Source organism: Schistocerca cancellata, chromosome 7 (assembly GCF_023864275.1).
Source record: "Schistocerca cancellata isolate TAMUIC-IGC-003103 chromosome 7, iqSchCanc2.1, whole genome shotgun sequence".
Classification (NCBI taxonomy): domain Eukaryota; kingdom Metazoa; phylum Arthropoda; class Insecta; order Orthoptera; family Acrididae; genus Schistocerca; species Schistocerca cancellata.
In genome coordinates, this window is record NC_064632.1 from 445,610,596 (window position 1) to 445,637,581 (window position 26,986).

Consider the following 26,986-nt stretch of genomic DNA (forward strand, 5'->3'; position numbering starts at 1 on the left):
TGTGTGAAACGCAATATCTATGAGAAGTAATTGCTCCTAGATATCTGATGGGTAAATTCCGAAACGCGTCATATGACCGATAATGTCATTTCTTGCCTGATTGTCTTTTACCGTCGAGAATCAAATAGGCTGAATGCAGAACTACTTATTGCTTTAATTTCCAGTTTGACATCGGATAACAAATGACGAAATATTTTTTTGTATGATATAACTATAAATTAACAATTTTCGGTTTTTTGTTTTACTTTTACTGTGTAACCTTTGTTCTTGACAAAGTCTGACTTTAGACCAAAGGGAAGTACCCTATAGCTTTTGATGAGTGAGTTAGCTAGTATAAACGTATGTAACATAAACGGCCGTACTTTTTGATTACATTGACTCACAAGGTAATGTTTATTATACCATCAAGGGACCATAGCCCATAGTATGTGACATAAATTTCAACGTGATGCATCTATCCGTTCCTAAGAGAAAGGTGTCTTAACACGGACGAAAGTCCAGTCAGACAAGAAATGCCGAAAAAAAATTCGTCCGAGATAATTATAAATTTACGGTTACCGAATTTTTTTTGTTTACTTGTACTGTGAAACCCTTGTTTCTTGCCAATAATTTTCATGAGTCTATACCACAGGGAAGTACCTTTGTATTACACTGACTTAGAAATTTCAATGTTTTTCACCGCCAAGGAACCATAGACCTCAGTATGTGACAAATTTCAATTTGATATGTCGACCCGTTCCTGAGAAAATGGTTTTTAACAGTCTGACAGATTGACCATCAACAAAGTAATACTACAAATGTTCAGTTTTTAACGATGGAGGTAGGGAACAATAATAAAGCACTGAGTAGTCTCCTAAGTCGCATATTAGGGCCTAAATGTTCCACATAAATCTCAGAAGGCGTCCGACAATAAGTAAACTCAGCGGAATCAGTGGAGGGGGGGCCTCATAAATTGGAGAAGTATTTTACAAAGTTTATGATGTTGGGCGGGAGTAAATACCCCCGAAACACTTGACGTATGAAATGAACGAAATTTAACATCCTACGCAGAAACTTCGGTATGAGGAAGCTGTTGGCAGGCTGGCGTCAAACGACTGTACACACTTGACCAATAAAAGAAATCCGGCGACTTGAGGTTTGAAAAGTTGAAGAGCAATCAAACATTTGATTCACTTTCTTTACGGTTGATGGAACTTGGATACACTAAATTTAACGGAACGAAGGAAGCGTAGGACAACAGAAAGTAAAGCATTCCATCAAATGAAACAGGAGTGTTGTGGTATTTACCGATTGCCTGTAAATGGGAAACTGCCACAGATTCATCGTACGCCGTCTTACTGGATAATTTCCCAGGTAACTGACGAAAAAGAAAACAGGTCTGTATTTCGCGAATTCCTTGCACCAGCTTATAGGCTTGCCACAGTCGTTGCCGTATTTCATACTCGTATAAACCTCCCCCCTCCCCTATTCTTTCGACTACTTTGTCTCGATAAAGTTTAAGATATCTCTCGATAGAACAAAATCCAAATTGAATGGTGAGATCGTGACTTTAAACCACTATTCCACACCGAGCGTCAAATTATGTAGAAAAATTCGGGCAATGCATATTAAAATAACGAAGATTATATTCAAACGACGAATTGGATTTTAGGAAAAACTTTCGTTGGTCAGGTTTTACCCTACTTCCACGTATAAGCCCATTTTTTCCTTACTGTAGGCTTTCTTGTTCATGTATGCAGAAAATTCCGTCTGACGAATACTGAACAAGACAATTTCGTGTTGAATAAACCCGGTTAAGTGCCGCGAAAATACGTTCACGCTGTGTTTAGGAACGAAACCCATGACGATCATTAATTGAGAGTCCACAGGTCATTGTCGAAATTCATCCTCGAGTCAAAATCGAAAGGCTTTGGTTTGCATACAACAGCACTTTGCTAGGAATATTGCAGCTGGAGTGTCGTTTTCGTACATACGTCTGTTCGTCTTCGGCAGCTCTCCTACTCGTTTTGAGAACCTGTAGTTTAATGTAAAATCAAAACTCAATTGTAACTCACTCTTTTACAAAACCAGTGTATGGCATGAAAATCACTACAATCGCAGTAAAATTGTTTAAAGTTCAATCTCGGATCAGAGCCTGTGGTGTTTGTATGGCAATCTCTAACCACGGAGCTACAATACCACTATTCGGTATTACAGCAATACTGTAATTAGAGCCACGGATTTGCTTTTGTCACCATAATTATAAGTAATCACCAAACGCAAGTTTGGAAGGAGATACAATGCTTGCAGCCTCTGAATATTTATTGCATCACCCCGAACTTCGTGGGCCTTGCAGCGGGTAGGTTGCGGAATTTTCCCCCTCATAAGAGAAAGTGCCACCTATCGATCGTAGAACTTAAGTGTCCATCTTTGAAGGAAGCCATCCACTTTCGCGTCTGCGTGAGTCACGGTCGGAAAGAACAGAACAGATTACGAGGACAGGACCGTAACATTGTGAATATGATCAATAGCATTTAAGCATCCAAGTCTAATGAATCAAAGTTTGTCGTGGATAACGGGTATGTTGGAGATAGGCACTCGAACGAGGATTCTGGTTTTCGATACTGTTCTACCACTGAAATACCTAAGCACCTCTTCTTACAACTGTGTTTCAGTTACTGATTTGTTTTTTATCCTCTGCCACACATGTAAATTACAACTGAAAACAGTGGAGTGCGTGACCGTCGATGGATTGACGGCATAGTACTCGAAATGATTGTAAAGCTTCAGAGAAAACTGGCGATCATTCACACGTTAAAGTTATTTGGGGAGTAACGAAAATTAAGAAATCAATTTTATGGAAATTATAAAAAGAGAATTTATTGTAAGAGCATAAACAGAAGTTATGAACAAACATGGCAGATGAATTTAACGGAAAAACCAGCCTTGGAGCGTAGTTATATAAACTTCGCAGTCTCCGCGCGGAAAGTGAAATAGCTGTTGCGTCTTCCTCTCTGGTTACATCATCTTTTTAAAGAATGTAAAATTAAGGAAATTCAGAGTACTTGGCTTGAGATGTCACTAATGAGCAAACTTCACCTTTCCTACGAAGCGGCTAGCACAAATAAGGAAGCATCACCGTTTAAAATATAAATATCCACGTTTGGAATTGCATCAAATGCAAAATAACGAAAGTCATTAAATTACCAACATCAGCTGTAGAGAATCTCTTGGCGTTGCTATTACCCATCCATAATTTGTGCTATCCTCTTCATTTCTTCAACTTTATCTTCGTTAAATCTGCTAATTTTTATTGGCTTCACCATCGTTTTCTTTTTCGATGTTTTGCCTTCCCACGATTTTGTTAGAAACTCATGTATGAAATATCTACACAGTTTCGTGTTTTAATAGTTAAGAGATTCCGTCCTTTTTGGTTTCTTTCAAAACACCATTGGATTTTATTTTTTCCAGCCGATCCTAGTGAGCCTTTTCCAAAGTCCTATTTTCATCGCTTCTAAGCACTTTCTGCGCAAACACACGCGCGCGCACACACGTCATTTTCCAAACCTGAATTGTTTTATTTTCTCTTCTGAGTGTACACTTTCCGACTCTTCTTACACAAACAACGGTGATGGTACTTTCGCTGATCTGAAGTCATACAACAGCTGTTTCACAATGGCGATGATTCAAATGTCCACTTGCAGCATTGCTCCAACAGGCTTCGTCAATGCGGACAGGCTGTCTCATAACGCAGCAGACTTTTTGATCTGGTGTCGTTGTTAAATAATCTACTGGCTATTAAAATTGCAACTTCAGTAAGGATATCAAATAACGAAATTTTATTTGTGGCGTGCGTACAGTACAGTGGGATTAAATTCATAGTAACGTGGAAATGTACAGCGTGCAAAATACAGTACACAGATCTGCCACCTCTGGCAGCAACAACCCTGCTGAATATAAAGTTGAGCTGAGGGTGGGTAAGTCAATCCATACTAGTTCAGCTGTAGGTCGGAGTTCATAAATTGTAGTTGCTGGCACGCAGTGGTGTGCCAGTTTCTCGGCAACACGTGGCCAGATGTTTACAGTGGGGAGCGATGTGGAGAACGTGCTGGCCAGTGTAGGTAGGTCAGGATAGCACAGGCAAAATGTGACCTTGCCTTATCTTGTTCAAAGCGAACGAAATGGAGACCTCGAAAATAGGCCACAGCTGCCGACTTTAATACCGGGTGGTTATAATTAAACTGACGCTGTCCCGACTACTGCAATGCAGGTTGCATACATGGCAGGACGCTGAAACATTGGAGGTATGTTCATTCATCGGTGCACTGGCGGAGTACACTGAAAAAAAGGTACTTCCAATTTATGCCACTAGGTGAAATAGGGCGCTGTAAGCAGTCAGAATGTGGAATGTTTCCTGTTTTGACGTCACTATGCTGTGTGTCGTTTGGCGACGCGTGTTGATTTCTTGTGTGAAGTGGCTGTTGGTGTAAAGGATTAAAAAGGTCGAAGTTTTCCGTACGAAACGCAGTGGCTGTTAAGAAAGAAAGCACACTGTTGGAAAAGTTTTTATCAGAACGGCAGCAGGTGCAGCGCTGCAGTGCGGGAGTATCGCCGCCAGAAACAGTTGCGAAGAGGCCCCATGGCAGTAAATGGGCCAAAGAATACGATCAGTAAATGCAAAGAAACAGATGAATTATGTGGTGCAGCAGGGAGAGGGACCCATGGCAGTTGAAGTTGGTGTAGCGATAGCTGACTGTGCTGCATAATCCTCAGATTCTGCAATCAATGTTTGAACTGCGTCATGGGAATTCTCTCCCCGCAGGTCAACAGTTCAAAAAAAATTGTGGCGCATTTTATACTGGTATCCCTTCAAGATTCAGAATGTCCACCAAATGAAGCCCCAAGATAAGTTAAAACACCGTGACTTCGCCCTTCGTTTTTTGTCACGCATGGAAACAGATGACATATGACTAGGAAATATTCTTTGGGTGGACGAGTCAAGTTTTATTCTGCACAGTGCCCTGAATGCATATAACTTCGCATATTGTGGTTCTACTCCACCACATGTTGTGCCAGGACCATCCACTGCAATCATATTTTATTACTTCGTGGTATGGTTTCACTATCACCATCGTTACCGGTCAGTTTTTCTTCGAGAAGATCTAATCTCACGCACCTTTTCGTGTACAATGCACACTATAAGGACCTCATTGCGCAACACGTGAACCCAGCTTTGCAAGAACGCAACTGTGTACACAGCACTATTTTCATGTAAGATGGGGCGACACCTCATGTCGCTTGCCAGGTGAAGGATTTCCTTCGAAACATCTTCGGTAACGACCGCATCATCTCATTGCAATTTCAAGATGCATCGCTTTCCAGATTCCATATGACTTACGGTTGTGGCGAAATCTGAAAGACCATGTCTATCAGGGATGTATCCGGACTCTTCCTGATCTGAAGGGCAGCATATGACGACGTAAGTCTGATTGCAGCAGATATGCTGCGAGCAATTATCGACCATGCCGTGTTAGAGATGCAGTGTGTTGCTGAGTCAGGGACCATATTGAACAGATGGTGTAACTTGTGGCCATATCCTAATAAACCTGCCAAAATCACCATTATCATGTTTTTGATCGTTCTCTCTCTTCCTGCGCCCACACCAGTGCAATATTTCTACCTGGTGGTAGAAAGTGGAACTATTCTTTTTCAGCATATTCTGCGATCGCACCCACTAAAAAAACGTTACATATGACGATTCAGTGTCTTCAGCCTAGACTGCAGCACTTGCAACGCTGTCAGTTTAATTGCAACCACACGGTATGTCAGAAATGTAATGCCTGCGTCCAAGTTACCACCTACCTGAACCAGAGCTGATCGTGTCTTATTTCTAATGGCACCTCTTTCGATTACAACAGGTGCTATCCTGTTCGACGATGACGGATGTAATATGGCGACGTTAGTTTTCCTCGGAGCCTCCAAACACGGCTACGATCATCGCGAAGCCTTACACTAAGTCAGGACTCGTCAGCAAAGACGTCGTGGTGCCATTCGTGTGTCCAGTCCTGCCATATAAAGGGGAGCTGCAGCAGCGGTCGCTCTGGTGACGGACCGTGGATCACGAGAAGTCGTCGCACTGTCAGAGTGGGTATTCGCACTGCTGCGGACTTGCACATTTCCTGCCTCGTGGTGTGTGACACTGGCTGCATGATCCTGCAGGACTGACCGACCAGTGTCCGTCCTCCTTAGCGTGTAAGTTGCTCCTCCTTTTTTTTTTTTTTTAAGCCAACTAGCGTATTTTAGCTGTCTGAATTTTAACAAGCAATCTGATTTCATGGAAACGATGGCTTGGACGGCGAACTTACTAACAAGGTACACGCGCCAGTTCGAGAAAGTTCTTAACCATCTGCCTGCTGACACATGCCGTATCTACAGATCGCATGATTTTAATCAAAACTGCCACCAAAATACTATCAATTAATATGACCAGATCAAATGCAGTTCACATTGATTTGACTGCACCCGGTTTATTGTACTTTAATCGTAAACAAGATTATCCCTATGAGCCCAATCACACTAGCTCTGCAATCGCATTCATTCACTTAACGCTTTTTTTTTTTCAGTCGAGTTTGCCATTGCTGGTAAGTTCCTCACGGTCGGACATAATTCAAAAATAATCTCCCAAATATTTAAATAATTTCCGTATCGCTTTTACGCGCGATTGTGCGGATCGCGAGAACACGGGACTAGGCCTGCAGGGTTACTCAGGCTCGACTGACCTGACTGCATCAAAGTGACTGGCAGGCGCCAGGCAGCACCCTTTTAGTACAACGGGGCTTCCCCGTCAGCGACGTCGGATAGTCTGTCTGTCCGGGACAGGTTCGATATCTTAGTCCTTACATGCGATAGTAGGGTAGTGTCGGAAACATGGGATCCCAACCGAGGTAAGTAGCAATATCGCGGAAAGTTACAGCACCGTCCACGATGCTTCCGCTCTCTTATTTTGCCACGTACTAGTACAATTTTCTCTCTTACGCGAAGCATAACGCGATCATCTCAGTGAACATGCAAATGTCATTTCTGAATGAGAAACTAGATGCGTAAATGTTCCTTATACACAGAATGTAGACGTCATTTCCACTACACTGAGGTGACAAGTCGTGGAATACCTCCTGAATCGTGTCAGGCCTCCTGTTGCCCAGCGTGATGAAGTAACTGTATGTGGCATGGACTCAACAGGACGTTGGAAGTCCCCTGCAGAAATATTCAGCCATGATGCCTCTACAGCTGTGTTGCCGATGCAGGATTTTGTGCTCGAACTGACCTCTCAATTGTGTCTTATAAGTGTTCGACAGGCGGCCAAGCCATTTGCTCGAATTGTCCAGAATGTTCTTCAAACCAATCGTGAACAATTGTGGCCTGTTGGCATGGCGCATTATCATACATAAAAATTCCATCGTTGTTTGGGAACTTGAAATCCATGAATGGCAGCAAATGGTCTCCAAGTAACCGAAAATAATCATTTCCAGCCAATCATCGGTGTTGGACCAAAGGACCCAGTCCATTCGATGTAAATACAGCCCACACCATTATGGAGACATCACCAGCTTGCACGGTGCCTTGTTGATATCTTGGGCCCATGGCTTCGCAGGGTCTGCGCCACACTCGAATCCTACCATCTGCTCTTACCAACTGAAACCGGAACTCACCTCACAAGGCCACGGTTTTCCAGTCGTCTATGAACCAACCAGTATGCTCACGAGCCCAGGAGAAGTGCTGCAAGCGATGTAGTGCTGTTAGCAAAGGCAAACGCGTCATCGACTGCTCTCGGAGTCCATTAACGCCAAAATTCACTACACTGTCCTAAAGCATCGTACGTCCCACACTCATTTCTGTGGTTATTTCACGCGGTCTTGCTTGTCTGTTAGCACTGCGAACTGTAAGTAAACGCCGCTGCTCTCGGTCGTTGAGTGGAGGCTATTGTGGTTGTACTGGAATGCTATTTATTTGCATATGAGAGCATGTCGAACACTTCCTGCTGATTTGACGCTCGTTGAATGTCGCCTTCGTGGTATTACAGCTGTAATGGTCAGCAGCGTGTAAAAGCGACGTCCGCTTCCTGAAAGTCTGAGGAGAAGAATCTTACCCTTCTCTGAGCCTCTCATGTCGAGTTGGTCTAGAGTAGAACTCGTCAGCGGGTCGCAGGCAGACATCTGCTGCTATCCACGGCATGTGCCTCTCGAGGGTACACGAGAAGGCCGGCAGACTGCAGCACGGTCGCGCCAGCCTGGCTGGCGGCCAGTGCGTGCATGCCCCTGCTACTACTGCGCCCTTGACCTGCACGCACTACGCACACGCATCCACGGCTGCCATTCAGCAGACCACGCCTAGACCTCTGGTCTTCCGCGGTGCAGCTGTTGCTAACGCCTCTCTCTCTCTCTCTCTTTCTCTCTCTGATTCGCTCACTACTATATCAAGATATAACTTGCGCTCTTTGCGGGGATGCTGTAAGCATAAACATAAAATCGCTACCTGTCACATGTAAGGAATTTTCCGATACAACTAAGTATTCGAGACATGTGTTCCCATACCGAGTGCTTTTAGAATCGAAAGAAAAGTACTTGCATCGAGTTACATTCGAGGAAAATAACTGAAATCGTAATTAATAGCGTGTCAGTTTCTACTGTGCCACCTGCTGATGGAGGCACTCAGCCAACTTGCAGATTTATTAAAACCCTTTCAGTATGTCACAAGAGAAGTGTCTGGACGAAAGTATTGTTACAGTATCCAAAACCATGCCAAAGATACATAGAATAGTGTCAGAACAATATCACACAAGTCTCACCAGTTGTCAGAGAATGCAGGGACGTCTTATTGAGACAGCTGAAGAAAAGATATGATTTAACCGAGTTAAATCACCATGAAATTATTGCTACTCCGTTGGCTCCAACGCTTTAAAACCTGCATTCTCAAGATCTAGCAGGATGTGGATGAGCCATACAAAAAACTCAAAAGTATGATTTATAAGCAATAAACCATGAAAAGATGCTGCTATGTCTATTGTACCACAAGAATACGACTTTTGGAAACAACATAAACGGCTAGCACAAAGCCACACGAAGTCGCGAAGTATCTGTTCATTTTTCAAACCCTATGATATCATTAAAACGCAACCCATTTCATAATAGGAAAACATGAAAATTATTGCTCAAAAATATCAAATCATCGTTGCAATATTTGTGCCTAGTAAGTGTTTACTTTAAAAAGCTGGTTCAGTTATGAGTCAGAATAGAAATAGATTGTCTCGTAAGTATTTATAGCAATTGCTCTTTTTGGAAAGTCTTCCAAAGGGCGACGCTTATATTTAAGGATTATCATCATTAAAAAAATAAAATATCATGTACACTCAGCATTACCTGATTTCCATATAAAAATTAAAAAATATTGATATGAGGTATCGATACTTTTGGAGTACTCACACGAGTAATCACAGGACGACTTTAGTACTACTCATTTAAGTAGGCATCAACACTTTATCGGAACATCCCTGAACACACAGTATGATACAGGGAGAGCAGGAAGGGTAGGTTTACTGGAACAAGTCCAAATTCCTTTTCACAGGCCGGCACACTGGAATCGACATTGCATTCACAATGCCCACTGCGATGCTACAATGCTACGACGCACTCTACTGTTCCCCAGTTAACGTTGTAAACGAAGCGAAATATTCCCACGGGCTCGAAGTCATCATCCTTCGACCGATTCCATGGCTTCCAGAAAAATGTCAAATTTATTGTGTGTAAACGTGCCAGACAAGTTTCGTAAGACGAAAACTGAATTTCGTTGTTGGCATGTTAGGCCTGAATAGATTTTTCTATGTAGATCAAGTACCGGTTTTCCGAGCATAATTTGTTTCCGGCGAGTGGTGTCTGTAAGTCAGTAGTAATACCTTTGTCTGCAAGAAAGTGAGGTTGTCAGTGCTTTTGTTGTATTCTTAAAACAATCTGCTAAAGTTCGTTTACACGAAAGGAACACAAATTTAAAAGTTGCTGGCTTAACTGAATGCCTTGAGACTATAGTTACAGTCGATTTAAATTGGGACCATCACACAGTTAATGCTGGGGGAAGGCGAACCAAAGACTGCTTTTTATTAGCAGAAGGCTTAAAAGAGGCAACAAATCTAGTGAAGGGACTGCCTACACTACGCATGTCAGTTCTCTTCTGGAGTAGTGCTGTATGATGTGGGATCTTTACCAGAAAAGATTGACAGGGTTCAAAGAAGGGCAGCTTTTTTTGTACTATCGCGAAAGAGGACAGTGTGTCGCAAATACGATACTGCTACTGGAATGTCAGTCATTAAAACGCGTTTCTCGTTGCTGAGTGATCTTTCTACGAAATTTCGTATTCAGAATGCAAAAACATTTTGTTGCCTCGCACCTAGATCGGAATAAATGACCACTGAAATAAAATAAACATCAGAGCACACGGAAGTATTTAGGTGTTAATTTTTTCCGAGTGCTGTTCGATAATGGAACACTAGAGGGTGAATTGCGGAGTAGTCAAGTAGATCAGTAGAGAGAGTGTGACTTCCTTAAGGATGTCAGTACAATCGTGAGGAGAAATGGGAGGAGATTCTATAAGAAAATGCGTTTAAAAAACGTACCCGCATCAATTCACATGTTAAAAACTGTTTCACTAACCCGACTAAATTCAGCATGGTGTGGAAAGGAGTGTGAAGTGATCACGATGGAATATTATTCTACTGCAATATTTTGGAGACGTGAAGTGGCTAGGTAAACTTGCGAATTAGCAAAAGCACATTCATATACCGGGACACGGAATTAGCGAATGTTTGATCAGTAGACATAGATTGTGTAAGAGATTCTTTGTCCCTAAAAGCTACGCAGAATATAGGATTGTTATTTAATTCAAAAGAACTGATTAAATACATCATCACTTGTGTATCTCCTTTCATCGAATACGGATAAGTGTTCTGCAACAGTTAAATAAAGGAAATTAGTAACTTCTTGTTCATTTGAATACGCCTTATAGCCATTCTTCAGCATAAAATAGCTTCATCCATGTTTACACACATTTTTAAAAGGATATATGAAAGTGGAAACCCAAGCAAGTTTAAGGAACCATTGAGTATTTACCTGGAAGCGAATATTGGTTGGGGAAGATGAAATGAAATAAGGCAATTATAAGCGAATTTCCAGAATTTATTTTCAAGCGTTCGCATTGCCAACTAGAAGCGGTATGGAGTAACCACTTTACGAAAACCGGAGAGGAGAGCTCCATATAAACGTAATGACTTTCTTACCTTGGCATTTATTCTCCCTTTGCGTTATATTAGCTGGTCTCTTTCTCATAGTTCTGTTGTTCCTTCATATCTTTCGCCCCCCCCCCCTTTTTTTTCCTTCAGCTTTCCTGAGTCGTCTGATCACTGATATCTCCCCCCCTCCTCCCCCCCCCCCCCCCCCCCACACACACACACACACACACACACACACAAAGCTCGTGCGGACGCGCTCATTCACACTGTTTGTTTCCATTGCCGACTGGCTTAAAGGATTCTTTCCCTATTCGTCTCTCTGATGCCAAGCCTTCCGTCGGGATACTCAAAAACGTGTCACATTCATTGACGCGTATTTAGTTCATTTTTCTTTCTCTTCAGTGTGTATTACTATCAGATAGTATTTGCACCATAATTTACTACCAGTTCCTTTCTCCCCTGCCATACGTCGTTCGGTATCTTGGTTCATTAGTCTTTCATCATTGTGACTGTCCGCGAACTATCTTCTTAGACTCCCCCTCCAATGCCTTTTTTCTTACCACCGTTATACTCCATAACCTTCCAACAATCAAACTGTTCTCAAGCATTATTCAATGTTATACCAGAACATAGCTGAACATCTAGTGTCTGTGCTTGAACCTGGATGTTCAGTATTTTTGTGTAAGTCCTGCATCTCAGATATACGTAGTGCTATTCAAAGAATTGTAATTTTCATTATGTTTGATGTGCAATGGTTACATATAGTTTCACCTTGTATTATGGTCACGCACTAAACTTGATCCAAGAGTAACCGACATTCAGAACAACAGAAAATGCTCAAAATCAGTAGTTCGAACAAATCTGTAGGTCAATGTGCTTCACATATAAACGCAATTTTTTAATCATTGAATAATGAATTTTCTGGACATTTGTATGTTACCGAGAAGTGGAGCTGCAAAGTCTCTGCGTTGATGCCTTTCAGTATTCAAACACGTTTATTAGCTGGGACAAACGAAAATGAAATGGATTTGGTGTTTCAAAAGTCCTGTGGACCATCAATGTGTACTAGACATTAAATGTAAGTGCAAATACACAGAACTGCAAATTGCTTTCGCTATTATACTAACTACTGACTGCTGTGAAGAGAGACCTGACGGAGAAGGATGTAAATTTGTAATTTTTCCTATAAAAAAAATTAATGTTTCTGAGGGTTTGTATGACTGTGTCGCTTTACTGTGACTTTTTTTTCATTAATTTATTCGTTTTCTTGTACTTTGGAATTTTAGCAGCAGTAGGTTGTTGTTCCAGTAGGTTGTTGTTCGATAACAGGTAGTGAAATTCATGTTACAAATTTCAGTAGCTATACACGAATTGTAAATTTGTGGTAAGTTGTATGGGACCAAACTGCTGAGGTCATCGGTCCCTAGGCTTACACACTACTTAATGTCACTTAAAGCAACTAAGGAACAGGACACGCGCGCGCGCCTATGGGAGGACTCGAACCTCCGACGGGGGGAGCCGCGCGAACCGTGGCAAGGCGCCGCAGACCGCACGGCTGCCCCTCGCGGCTTTACACGAATATCGTTATCATGCATCAAAAAGTTTACAACTTTCGTATTCGTATCCAAGAATCTTCATTTCAGCTTTTCTGTTTGTTAACTTACTTCCACGTGCGTATTTGTACACGTCATTTGGTTGTTCGCTTAATATCTCTTTCCGTCCACAAATCAGCATGCCTCAGTTGACAGTTCTAGTTCTGTAAATCGTATCGGCGTCTTTCGTTAAATCTGTCTCGAGTGTGAAAAAGCTCTAATCGACCATGGACACGAAAAGCAATACGTTTGAGACTAATTCTGTATTTTAAATGACAAGTTTTAGTAACTATTAAGAATACATCCATTGCCTACCATAGGTAAGCATTTATTCTACACTGTCCAGTGACATGTGACCACCTGTCAAAAGCCTGACTAACCACTTCTGGTAGCGCGAAATGTGTAAGAAGAGTGTCTGTGAGGTTCTGGAAAGTATGTGGATCCATGCCGACTCCAGCGACGTGCTCAGCTGCGCTTGGTTTCTTGGTTTAGAATCCGTGGCACGAACATCCCGATCGATCCCACAGATTCCCGACTGGGTTTAACATAGGGGAGTTTGGTGGCCAGGGGAGTACAGTAAGCTCATGCTGGTACTCTTCGAACAACGCACGTACATTGCGAGCTGTTTGACACGTTGCTTTGTACTGCTTGCAGATACCATTGCGCCGAGGAAAAACTAACTGCATGTTAAAGTGTGTATGCTCTTAAAGGATAGATGCATTCTTGGGTTGATTCATCGTGCCTTCTAAAATGTCGAGTCACCCAGAGAATGCCACGGAGACATTCTCCGGACCATAACGCTTCCTCCTCGTTTCATTTCGGAATTTCACACCTTAAACGCCAATGGTCATCTGTCCGATGGAGCATAAAACGTGATTCACCTGAAAATGCCACCTGTCGCCATTTCGCGAACGTGTTGCGGTATTGGCTTACACATTCCAGCCTTCGTCGCCATGAACGGCAGTGAGCAGGGGTACACGAACCGGGTTCCTGCTGCGGTGGGCAGAACACAGCAACGTTAGCTGAACGGTCATTGAGGAGACTGTTAGTAGCCCCTTGGTTCGTCTGGGCTCAACAGTTCCACATCTGTTTGTCTGAACTCATCTCCGATCCGTCGTTCACCCCTGTCATAAAGTTGCCGCGCCGCCGGTTTCGGATAGTGCCATTTTACCATGTGCAGCATGCTTTAGCCAGGGCGTCAAGTGAACAGTTTGCCGCCTCTCCTCTCGCCCCCCCCCCCCTTTCGCCCCTCCCCGACGCGCTTTATATACCCTCCGGAACATAGGCCGTGGTCACATTGTGACAGGATCATGTAGATTAATACAGTAGAAGCTGTACTGCAAGTCCCGTTCTGAACGTGTGTTGGTTGCCAAGTAGGATAGGCTGAAGGGCAGACAGTGTTCATTAGCTGGTAACTCTGGGTACAGGAACTGTGCCACCCGAACGAGGTCGGACAGGAATTGCCCCTCAGCCGACGTGGCCAACCTGGACCTGTGACAAGACTCTGGCCAACTACCTATGTCCAAGGTTTGGCAGAGAACGTTGCCTCTGTAAGACGCCGAGTAGCTTCCGTCGTCTCTTGGACGAAACTTCCAGCGAAATAAACACGAAATCGGGGCTTCGCGAAATTAATACAAGAAGGTAAGCAGTCGCAATGCAGGCGTGTAGACAAGGCGCACGGCGCTAAGAATACGCGTTCCAAGTGTTTCCTTTCTTCCAGAGCTCCAAATGTCCCGAAAATTTGCCGTTTGACAGCACAATTAAAATGTTCAAATGTGTGTGAAATCTTACGGGACTTAACTGCTAAGGTCATCAGTCCCTAAGCTTACACACTACTTAACCTAAATTATCCTAAGGACAAACACACACACACACGCCTGAGGGAGGACTCGAACCCCCGCCGGGACCAGCCGCACAGTCCGTGACTGCAGCGCCTGAGACCGCTCGGCTAATCCCGCGCGGCACAGCACGATTACACAGTTCCTATACTCTAAGAGCCAATTATTCTCTCTCAGCGCTACAGGCACCTATGGAGGCAATTTACCTGAAGGAGATTATTCATGAGAAATTTCTTTACACTTTGGAGAATACAGTAACCAAGAGTCGAACGGTATGAAAAGGAAGCAGTAATTGAGAAGGGACTCAACGAGGATTATAGCCTGTCTCTGATGATGTTCAGTCTGAGCATTGATCAACCTACGAAAGAAACCAAGGAGAAATTTGGAAAGGGAATCGAAGGAGACGAAATAAAAATGTTGGAGGTTTGCAGGTGACGTTGTAATTGTGTCAGATGTAAAAGACATGGAAGATCAGTTGAACGGAATGAATTGTGCATTTAAAAGGTTATAAGACGAAAAGTAAAACAAGGGCAGTGCTGTGTAGCCGAATTAAATTAGGCGCTGTTGAGGGGGCTGGATTAGGAATTGAGACAGCAAAACTCGTAAGTAAATATTGCTATTGGATAGCAAGATAGCTAAAGATGGCCGAAGTTGGGAGGCTTTAAAATACAGATTGGCAACAGAAAGAGAAGCTTCCTGAAAAAGAGAAATTTGTTGACATAGATGTTATAAAAAAATGTGTGTGTGTCTGTGTGATTTCCCCATCTCTTCCTAAACCACTGGATTGATTTCAATCAAACTTTGTGCACAAGCTTCTCAAAAGTGGTGCTACAGAAGAAAACTGAAGATTACATGCTTAGGTCGCATAACTAATGAGGTGCTGATCGGCCGCATATATATATAAATATATATGACGAGTCTTGCACTTGATAGGACAACGTGCAACGTGGATCAGACCAGTCTTCGCACAGAAGACGACAAACACAGAGCAGTCAAAAGACGCTAACGTTATTGAATTAGTACACGCCATGAAAAAAAATACAAGCTGTGATTTTTAACATGGTAAAATAAATCATGGCATGGTTTGGTGATGACCCAAAAGGAACTGTTCGTTTTACGTCTTTCCTTCCTTCCTTCCTTCCTTCCTTCCTTCCTTCCTTCCTTCCTTCTCGTGGCCTTATCTTGTACCTTTCACAGAAACGGCCTGTTAACCTAGATTTGGCAGTGCTAGTGGTAAATGGTAGCCTGATGCTCATTCTGTCGTCCGCCCGTGTCGTCGTCAACCTAATTCCCCACACCCCTCCCAGGACGGAACTGTGTACCCTGTCTCACTGCGTCTGGTTTGTATCTCACGTGGAACAGTGTGAACGTTTGGAAATGGTTGTGAATCGTGTAACCAGGATGGGACGTGTATACCAGCCCAATATTCACCTCGTCAGGTGTGTTCCTCCATTCACTTTGATATGACCACGTACCTAATACGTCTTCACTCATCGATGGAATGAATGGGTAAAGAGATGTCAGTAAACATCTTGTAGTATACTCTAACCAGATTATAACTCGGCAGAAAGCGAGCGTGGCAAGGGCAGCGTGGTCTTAAAACGAACCTTCGGTTGGAGGACAGTTTTACTGACGTCCTGTTGTAGGAAATGGTTGAGAAGTGCATTACTAGGCGGGGTCTTGCTGGAGATTGTATGCCCTTGCAGTGCTCTGACCTTTGAACGAACTTTGCCTGCCAGTTATAAGGGGATCTGCATTTTGATATGGACTCTGAATAACAGTGCGGTTTCACATTAATAAACGTTATCGAAGGTGAAAGGTGTAATACGTCACAGATAAAAAATCTTAGGACTGGCCAGTGATCGAACCCGAGATCTTCGGCTCAGCAGTCTGGAGCTACACTACTGACCCTCCGAGTCACCCTTCCCTCTTAGAAGTGGTGGTCGGAGTCATAGCCATGCTAAGTCTACGGTTGCAGTGATGCGGTAAATGAATCCAGCTTAGAAAGAAGAGCTGAATTCGGTTTTACTTCTTCTTTTTAATTGGATATATCATTCCAGCGATAGGGGGCCCTTAGCTAGCGAGCGCCAATTTCCGCCACTCACCGTTTTGTTTAAAGAGCCATCCCGGTTTTGGTTGCAGTGGTTCAGGTAGAATGTAAAGTTGCCATCAACCCGAAGGCTGGTGCTTTAGTGGGCACCTAATCACGGTGCAGTTCGATACTTTTCACGTTTACACTGCCAGAAGTTAAAAAAGTGACAACTGAGGAAAAGTTCCAGGACCGGGCGGGTGTCGAACCCCAGAGTGTGTCACTTAACCACTGAAGCGCCAAGCAACGGAAAACCAGTATCATTGCGGCGGACGACGAAATTTGAACATTTTATCCCTCCTCCCCTCCCCGACACATACCTCATTCCATACAATTCACACGCGTAAAACTAATGACAGATGTTTTCAGATACTTCGTTCAACACTCAGAAGTTATCAATTAAGTGAGGCGCGTGGTTCAGAACCACACCCACTACAATAACTTCAGAGACCGATCACGTCTTTTGCACGAGGCTATCAGCTCTGGCGTTTATCTGTCCGACTAGTGTCATCTCGCTGACGGAGACTAATGTCATGGGCGTTTAGATTACGCTACGTCGAATTTTATCGCAGCTCCGCTGCGTTTTAAATACTACTGTCCGCACACGTGAAGGGTAAAAAAGGAAAACGGCGGTTGCGAGCAGAGAGAATAAAGAGGTCGTTACACCCACAGCTAAGATGTAGTCTTAGGCATACCAACTAGAAAAATGGGACCCGCGTTCAATTCTTCACTCAGAGCTTCCGTAATAAGTTCTTAGAGAAATATTAAGTTGTGCACCTAACGAAACTTACAAACATAGTGGGCTTTGGCTAGTAACAATGGAACATTCGTGTAATTCCCTTTTTAGTGAAACAAATTACAGGCTCCTATTTCCTGGTAAGATACGGTCAGAATTCAATTTCTGTCTACTAAAGATAACTCTTACGAAACACTTCTGTTGCCCATACATACAGAGGTTGCACAAAAATTCGGAAACACCGCGAGAAATGCATGTTTGAACATAAATGAAGAAGGTAGATAAGACTGCAGGTTGCGCAGTTTTATTTGATCACGGACAGTATCTGTACTATGTCCTAAATACGTTGCTTGTGTTAGTGACCTCGACCACTGGCAAATTGTTTGTGCTCGTGTGGTGGGTCCATCAGTAACCGACATAACCGAAGTGTTTGGTGTTTTAAGACGCACCGTATCGAAGATTTATATCACACACAGGGAAGGAAGAAAAGTATAATTTGAGTGGCTGTGGCAGACAGTCATTGAAGAGGACTGTGCCGAAAAACGGGACAACGGTGCAAAAGTGACTGCAGAACTGGAATGTCTCACTCGAGAACCCTGTCGGCACCAAAACAACACGGAGGGAGCTCCAGACGCAGGGAATGCAGGTTGAGCTGGAATTCCAGAATCACCAGTGATACAAATGCCCGTACCAGGACAATGCGAGGCCGTGCCATAAAACCTGCGCTATAGAGAAACGGAAAAATTATTTGGTCTGATGACTCTTGCTGCCCACTATTTCAAACTACTTAACTCAGTGGTCGTCAAATTGCGCCCGCTCTTCTCAGGAAGATGAAATTACGGCTGTTGTAATGCTTCTCAGAGACTAGAAGAAAATCGAAATTCAAATCGTTTATTTTTTATTTATGCTCATGTCTTCTATTGCATAATGCATTTAAATGTAAGTAGAATTATTGCTATTAATGAATCATTCATAGCCCGGTATTACACTATCAAATTTCTTTGTCAAAGATTTGATCAAAGATGTGATCAAATATTCCGTCAAATATATTTGACTAAGAACTTTGACGTAGCGCTAGAAGGGGTATTACACTGCCATCATATTTTCCGTCAAAGTTCAAGATGGCTCACAACAACAACTTGTTATTAACGGCAGCAGTTGAATGTACTACAATTGCACTGTATGCACATGCGGAAGAGAAGCGGGGGAAAAAAAGAAACGTACCTGGGTGAAGCCGTGAGTTTTACGACGACACGATAAAAAGCATTTAACACAAACTTGTTACGTGAGCTTATAGTGGAGGACGTCAAGTCGTACATAAATTACTTAAGAATGGATGAGCATACATTTCTGTATGTGCTCAGTGAAGTGTATTCTCATATCAAAAAGCACAATATTCACTTAAGAACTGCTACATCTGCAGGAGACAGGCTCACTGTAACACTCAAGATTCCTTGCTACAGGAGAGGTTTGGGTTAGGTTAGGTTAGGTCTCCAATTTTCTTAATCTATTTTTGTATTCAGGGTGCCTCACGTTGTAAAGCGCCTCATCAGTTTTATACATCTCTATTAATTTTGTAGTTGTCGGTACGCACCAATTGTATTTACTGGCAATGTTTATAAATACACTACAGATGACAGAATGCTGCAGCGAAGCTAGCGCTCCAAGTGGTAATATGTCACATTGCAGTGAACGGAAGACAGTGAATTCTTTGATCAAATCTACAGCGAGGCCCTAGATTTGATCAAATATTTGACGACATTTGATAAAGTTCCCTATTACACCATCAAATTTGTTTGAAAAAGATATTTGACAAAGATATTGGACAAAGAAATTTGATAGTGTAATACCGGCGTTACAGACAACACAGCAAGACTTCGTCAGGCAGTTACAGTGTCACAACTTCGGGCCCGCTCAGGGTGGTGGCAATTGAAACAGAACAGTCGACATGAAGTGTTCGACGGATGTCGAGTTTTAACGATCAGTACTTGCCTGCCGGCCCCCTCCTTACCGAGTCCTTGAAGCAAATAATGTGTTAGATCACACATACTTATTTATGTCCGTTACCAGTTAATAATAATATCGGTATACATGTGCGGCTTAAGGTGCCACCCCGACAATAACAGTATTGGCTCCAGTGAAAGATGTCAAAGGCTCGGTGATGATTTGGGCAGCCATATCATGGTATTCCAGAGGATCCTTGTTGTGTATTCTGCAATGCTGTGCGGCTGGTCCCGGCGGAGGTTAGAGTCCTCCCTGTGGCATGGGTGTGTGTGTGTGTTTGTCCTTAGGATAATTTAGGTTAAGTAGTGTGTAAGCTTATGGACTGATGACCGTAGCAGTTAAGTCCCATAAGATTTCACACACTTTTTTTTTTTTTTTATTCTGCAATGTCGCATTACTACTGAAGATTATGTGACCATTTTGGCTGATAAGGTCCATCCCATTAAACAATGTTGGCTTGCCAATGGTGATACTGGGTGTTCCAAGGCGACAGAGTTACTGTTAACACTGTTCGTATCGTCGCAGATTGGTTTTGTGAGCTCGAGGACGAAATTTCGCAACTCGCCTTGTCACCAGTTATCAGATGTCAATATTACTGAGCCTTTGTTGTGTACCTTGGATAGAATGGTGCGTGATCACGATCCACCTCCATCATTGTTACCTAAACTCACACTACTTTTGCAGGAAGTATTGTATAAGATTCCATTGAAAACTGTACAGGACCTGTATTTATCCATTCCGAGACTGGAAGCTGTTTCGAATGCCAACGGGTTTCCTACAACGTATCAGACATGGTAATGTTGTGTTTGTAGTGTTTCCATATTTTTGTCCACGTCCTTAGGCTCCATGTGATGTGCGACTCACAGGGAAAATCGAGCGCACCCAAGCAAGGCCGGACATAGTTGATCTCAGGCGAATTAATTACCAAGCCAATGTGAAAGAAATGCTGAAATGTGAAATGTGTTAAACGGCAGGAAATCGAACGACGAGGCTGTACATCTCACGAAAAACGACTTAGAAGATTCCGAGAACCAACTTCCAGGACGCAAACCAGAAATAGCCATCACATAGAGTTTGTGAAAAAGAAATTAGAGTAATTCCTGTTTGCACGGTGCGGATAAGCAGTTATTCTTCGCGCTCTATCCCGAATTGATTGAAACGGGAAGAAACCTAAACGTGCGACTACGATGTAACAGAATCTACACTCCGTCGTGACCTCTTCAGTGATACCCAGGAATAGATGTGGCTAATCTCTTAAATGTTTCACATTACTTCATATAAAATTGCGTTGTAAAGCGAGGGATGAGCATTGACACACTATAAATAAAAACAGAAAATTAAAAATAGTGTTGCTCGACGCTGCCGCTGTTACTATTACTTGCTTAACTTTAATATAGTGTGTAGAATGTTTGGCTGCAGAGGTGGCGACTCCTGAACTGTGCCTCTCTGAGCCATTGTGTGAAAAACATGAGGCGTAGAAGAGCTTAGTTTTCAGTAGTTAAGTCAGCTTCCGGTCAAATTGAAAAGTTCTGCAACATACGTAGGTAACTCTCGATGTAACGTGGAAATGAGATGAAAATAGATTGATTTTTTATATTTGTAAGGTCTCGTGAACTTCATAACTGCCGAAGGAGTATAAATTATTGTACTGATATAAAAAGAAAACTAGACTCAATTCATAATGCGATACGCCCAGGACACCGTCTTGCCTGCCACGGGCTTTCCTATACGAAGAGTCAATACGATATTAATGTGCAACAGACGGTTGCGTTGAATGATAAGATGCTGCGTTGATATCCCACATTTATCTGTGGACTATGTTTCTCATTATGGTGATCAAGAACTCATACGAGAAACTGTAGCTCTCCAGCCAAAATTTCAGCGGGAGAAACTGTTTTCATTATTACAATGTGAATGAGCTGCCTCCTATTAGTCTGGCCTTGGCAGCAAAGGTCGATAAAATTACAACACGTGATAGCCAATGTCGGGCAAAGGAAAGGATGGAGAGGATGCAAAGCCGCTACAGATATTTACGTAATTTTGTGTCATACCAACATTCAAAAAATATCGACCGAGGCAGTCGGTTCGTGTGGAAACTATAGACGTGAGACCGGGAAAAACAGAGGGCAAGCAATACAGCTATACTTTTACCCTGTAACTGATAGCTTGCTAATTTTTATGGCATATAATCAAGGCAACAGAGCTACGAATATTATTATAGGAGACTGGTACAGAATTAAGTTGGCATTGTGCGTTTCGCTTGAGCGTCATTTGTCAGTGGCCACAGTCTGATGGACGTTGATTGGGGTTGACTTTGACGTGGGGACTTAGGTAAGAGTATGATGAGCCACTTTAAAACTAATTGCCTGATCTGTGAATGAGTCTAGATCTTCAGATTATTTAATTAGTAGTCTTCAAATGAGTCGTTGATCCAACAAAGAGGCTGACCTGGCAAGCTGGTTTGAACAACTTCTTGATAAAAGGATTTATTCGATGTTTTGAAACATGCCTGAACGATGATTTATTCTCACGACGCCTACCTTACTGACGTTTTGCATAAACCTTAAAAGTACATAATACTGTTTTCTAGTTATTTAGACTCAGCAGACACATTTAGTTTCTTACTGTTAATTTCTGTGTATTTAGCAATGTATTCCATGATGCCAAAGCGTCCCATTATCTAATGACAAATGATTCACACTATATTTTCTGATGCACATTATGAAAGTATATTGTAAAGAATCTTTGGTTAATGTCATAGTTTTCTTCACGTTATTCACGTCTTATTTCAAGAAAGAATAGATGTTTCGTAGGTTTGCCGTGTAAGCGTTTACCTAGCCTACACATGGTTTTCCAGCAGGAGTGGTCAGTATTCAGGGATATGACAAGAACGATCATTCGAACGAAACAAGTCTGGTAAACATGGGCTCTAAAATACATACCCTAGTAGCTAGGAGTGTTAGTTCATCTTCGCTCCTGTGAAACTTTTCTTTTACTGAACAAGACCTCATAGCTCTTCGGGTATTCGTTTTATAGTCCATGATTACTGAAAATATTTGCTTGGTTTCGTCCATAGTATCTCCTTCCAAAATACGGAAAGCAAAGAGCTTGCAGTAAGAGAGATTTGTTTCATAGTACAGAAGATGTAGTGCTCGTAGCTCTTAGGGTCCGAATTTTAGAGCCCGTGGTTTTTCTCGACTTTTACTTCGAATGGTAGTTATTTTCACATCCTGAATATTGACTTGAGCATTGTCGTGTAGTTTGCGAGTTACACAAGGAAATTTCTTGACCCCTAATTCGTAAAACGCAGATTCATGAAATGGCTCTGCGGCATTTAAACCCAAAGGGGAGTTGAAGCTGACTTAAAATGGTTAGTGACACATCGTTTCTTTCCAGTCTGTTGTAGCATGGTTGTAATCATCAGTCCTTAGTGATCTATTGCAGAAAATGTTTTGCAGTGTGTATTGAGAACAGGTTCGTCATTTTTGTTAACATTCTTGATTTTTTATGAGATGGCGAGTAAGTCTGTCAGCACTTGGTTCCATAATTCAGATACCAGAAGCAATAGGTAATTAGGGCATAGATGTAAGGTACAAAGCAGTTCTTCCATGCAGCACACCATGCCTAAAAAAATCGCAGACGATAATTATCTTAACGTACGACTTACAGCATCTGTTCGATAATAAGATTTGAACGATGTTCTTAGCAAGCCCTGACTTGGGTCTGTAGAAATTGTACATCGTGAAAGATTTTATTCTCTATTTTAATAAAGTATTTCTGTGAGGGGAATAAATGTGATTAGTTTTGCACACAAAACGAAGAACCGCATATCAGTTTTCAGATCCTATTTTCAGTTTGTTACGTCGGTTGCCATTCTACAGTACATAAATGCGATGATAAAAATGTCTGCCAATGTTATCATGTTTCGCCATCAACTAGTTAACCACCGCAAATTGCTAGTTACGGAAAATCAGTTTAATTATTGGCAGCTTTTACGTTATTGTCTCTACTCTTTAATAACTTTGGATAAAATCCACGGAAAATTGTCTGTTTATTAATTTGTGATCTTAATTAGAATATCGGAGTATAGGTTAACGAAGGAATGCATTTCTAGTGGTAAACCAACCAACCCGCTGCAGTGTCAAAGCTATGTAGTCGGCCCGCTATCTTAATCAGATCTACCGGAAGCTCGTCAGAGAAAAATGGAAATTAGTACGTTTTGAAACTTAGGCTATTGTCGCACTGTACATGAAGCAGATATTTATTGCACGACCATTTTGTATTCTATACTGACTTTGCTTTATTAAAATCTCATTTCTTTCGCACTGTCCATTTCTACTCCTGTAACTTCTGTCAATAATTTCAGTAATAAAGTTCCTGGCAGGCATTTCTAGTGTACACACACACACACACACACACACACACACACACACACACACACACACACACACACACACCCTACCTGTTGTGGCGAAGAAATGCGTTGGTAGTTGATCAAATCTATCCCTGGCTGAAGCAGCTCTCCATTAAGGCGGAAATAATCTGAGCGCTTCGTGCTGGAATGTTTGCATGGAACTCTACCATCTGAAGTGCCACTGGAGTACTATAATCTTACGCTATGACTGAATCAAAGTTCTTAGCGAGTATATATCCGCCTAAGTGAGGAAGCATTTCTTCTGTCGGGCACATTGGTATTTCACGATGTGGGAGTATTGTATCGTAGTTCTGTGTATTGTAGGTGACTGTTAAGAGTGCTTGTCCAGTATATGTAGTGTTGTTTCCCTAATGACGAATTCGGCGGACGGATATCTATCAACAATCACATGCCTCTTAGTGAGACAAGGTGGGAAGGTTTGGAACGGTGCTCATTGAAGTTATCATTCTAAAACACTCTAAAGCTTCTCTGTATGTTATAGCTGTGTGAACTGTCTTCTACACTAGATTCACGGAAGTGGTTGAAGCATGTCCGTGTAGAGCTACATGTCGTGAAATTTATCTAGGGCCTTTTTATATAAAATTGTAAGCTACCAGCTGTGAGAATTGGACTGATCGTGTTAGATTATCCAATGCGCCGATGATACTCCCCGATATCCCCACGACCCGCTTTTGTGTTGCGACATAACAAGCATAGACCGTTTACTCTCTTGTCAGACACTCTCCCCGTTCACCACGAGAACTTTATATTCTGCAAGTTTCTGTAAATCCACATAATCTATCTGTCCGGTATCTGATACTCCGATCTCATTTAACATAATTTTAACTATATTGTTGAGCTTATACACCTATTGCTTGCCCTCTGCCTTGCGATCACCTCCGCTGTTTTCCATATATACAGTAGCCGTGCGTGCAATAGATATGTTTGCTCTCACGAGAAGCACGCTAAGACATTGGGAATTTTTAGCGTATCTTTTTATTCTATCGGTTTCTGTGATGGTACTGCTGCGTAAATCCATCACTTCTCACTAACAATAATCGACAATCCAGACTAGAGTGGTACAACTAGAATGAGCAGAACTTCACGGAAACTCGCTACAGATCGAAAAGCTTGTATTTCCTGCGCTATGTACAAGGCACTAGAGAACGAAATTTTGTGTTCTTCGTGTGACCTAACAGATAGCTGCTGTGAAACAGTGTTCAGTTAACAATCTGAATACGCACTTAAGAGACAGTACTCCAATCATCATGTGTCTGAAAACAAGATCACGGAATTTCCCCCGCAATGCTACGTCATAATGTCGTTGTTGTAGGACCGAAGTTCGTATCTATGGCGAAGATGTAGCGAATGAGTATAAAAATGCATGTACCCAAGCGATGCTTTTGTCAACGTTGTGGTATCACTCCACAAAATTTCAACTATACCCGTAGATGAAATTGTCGGCCGCTTTTAGTTAAATCTTATCGTGGAAAGCCAACACATTTGTGAGCCTTGCACAAATGTCGGCAGTATAATTTATTTTTATTTGTAGCCGGCAATTGCCTTGCTGGCCATCAACGAAAGTAAAACAGGTTATATATATGCCGCATGCTATTAAATGTAAATGTACCGGTACGCAATGACATTCTTTTCGCAGTTGTCAATAACGTGCGAACTCATAACACTACGTGTGCCGTTCGCCAACATGCTTAATGGCCATTGTATTGTAGCATTTTTGCTTGACTGATGCAGACAGTGCGTTGCGGGTGAAATAGATGCACTAGTCCACGGTTCTTCAGGACACAGTGCTTCTGACTATTTTAGATGTTAGCTGGCCATCGCAATTCGACCTGGCGTAATATCTTTGTCCAACAGCTGACGCTCATACGAACACCGACAGGAGAATGTAGAAAATGCGATCGCGATTGATCTACGGAGGGATTCGAATTGAAGGAGCTGTGATTAAAAACTATTTATACATCTCATTTTACTTTAGTGAAGAAAGTGTATGTTATACTTAACAGCAGAGGATCTTAAAAGTAGTGAGGTGGACAGTTGTTTTGAAATTTAAACTAAATGTTTTCATGAACGTAACATAACTAAGAAAATGCAGGACATAATCTTAAGAAATTATTCGTCAGTGTCACCAGAACGATGCCAATTATCGTTCGACAACCAGACTGAAGTATGCACTTCTCCATTGTTTATTTTCTGAAAAGAAAATGCAGAATGATTCTGTGGCTTTCAGGCACCGGCCAAACATAATTCGAATATTCGATTTGTTTTAGGTCGTGTGAATCATGAAGAACAACCTGGCGCCTGATTTCACGACGGACAACGAGATATTCAAAGACGTCGTCATTGTAGGTGAGTAATTAAAGCACACACCAAATTATTTTCATTCTTCTGAAAATTACTTAACGGGGTTTCAAAAAACCCCGAGCCGTTGTAGTGAAAGCTCACAGGTTTGGCGACTGTTGTTTACATAATGTTCCGAAATTCATTATGGTGAAGAGCGACGAGGAATGTGGATAGTAATTAACGTACATTATAAAACGTGTATGAGGTTATACAGGGACAATATAATGTGTTTCAGGAAATGGCCCATCGGCTATGGCACTTTCGTTTCTACTGTCAGGAAACTTACCATATTACACTGGTGGAGAGCATCCAGATGAAATGTTAACTGCTCGGCTGAGGGTTACGTCACTTGATGTGTCACTGTTGGATCAAGATTTGGAATTCCTGTCTCAGGTGAGCCAGAGTAAAGTCAATTTTTGTTCAACAGTTCATTAGTATGAAAACAGATGAATGTATCTCTAAATTATATATTCATATTAGATGATGCAGCGAATAGATACCTGTTGCAAAAATTTACTTGTCATTTTGAAGCCTGATTAGTACTGCATGGTATTAACACTCAGAGTATTGGAAGTGTTGGTTTAATCCTGTGCTTTCTTTATTTATTTCCCCCCCCCCCCCCCCCCAGAAACACTTTAAAACACTTGCAGCAATCAAAACTCATAACATTAAAATGCGCAGTAGCATGAAAGTATGTA

At 42.2% G+C, this 26,986-nt stretch overlaps 1 protein-coding gene across 2 annotated transcripts in view; it reads left to right on the top strand.

Annotated features, from left to right (window-relative positions):
• LOC126092087 (oxidative stress-induced growth inhibitor 1-like) overlaps positions 1-26,986 on the top strand; it is a 119,433-nt gene that overhangs the window by 83,397 nt on the left and 9,050 nt on the right. Inside the window, exons 1-3 of one of the 2 annotated variants that reach the window (XM_049907510.1) lie at positions 25,745-26,112; positions 26,216-26,294; positions 26,524-26,681. In XM_049907510.1, coding sequence (XP_049763467.1) covers positions 26,228-26,294; positions 26,524-26,681 — 225 coding nt within the window. In that variant the 5' untranslated portion in view covers positions 25,745-26,112; positions 26,216-26,227. Of the gene's footprint in view, positions 1-25,744; positions 26,113-26,215; positions 26,295-26,523; positions 26,682-26,986 lie in introns of those variants that run through there. The other variant, XM_049907509.1, reaches the window with a different exon arrangement.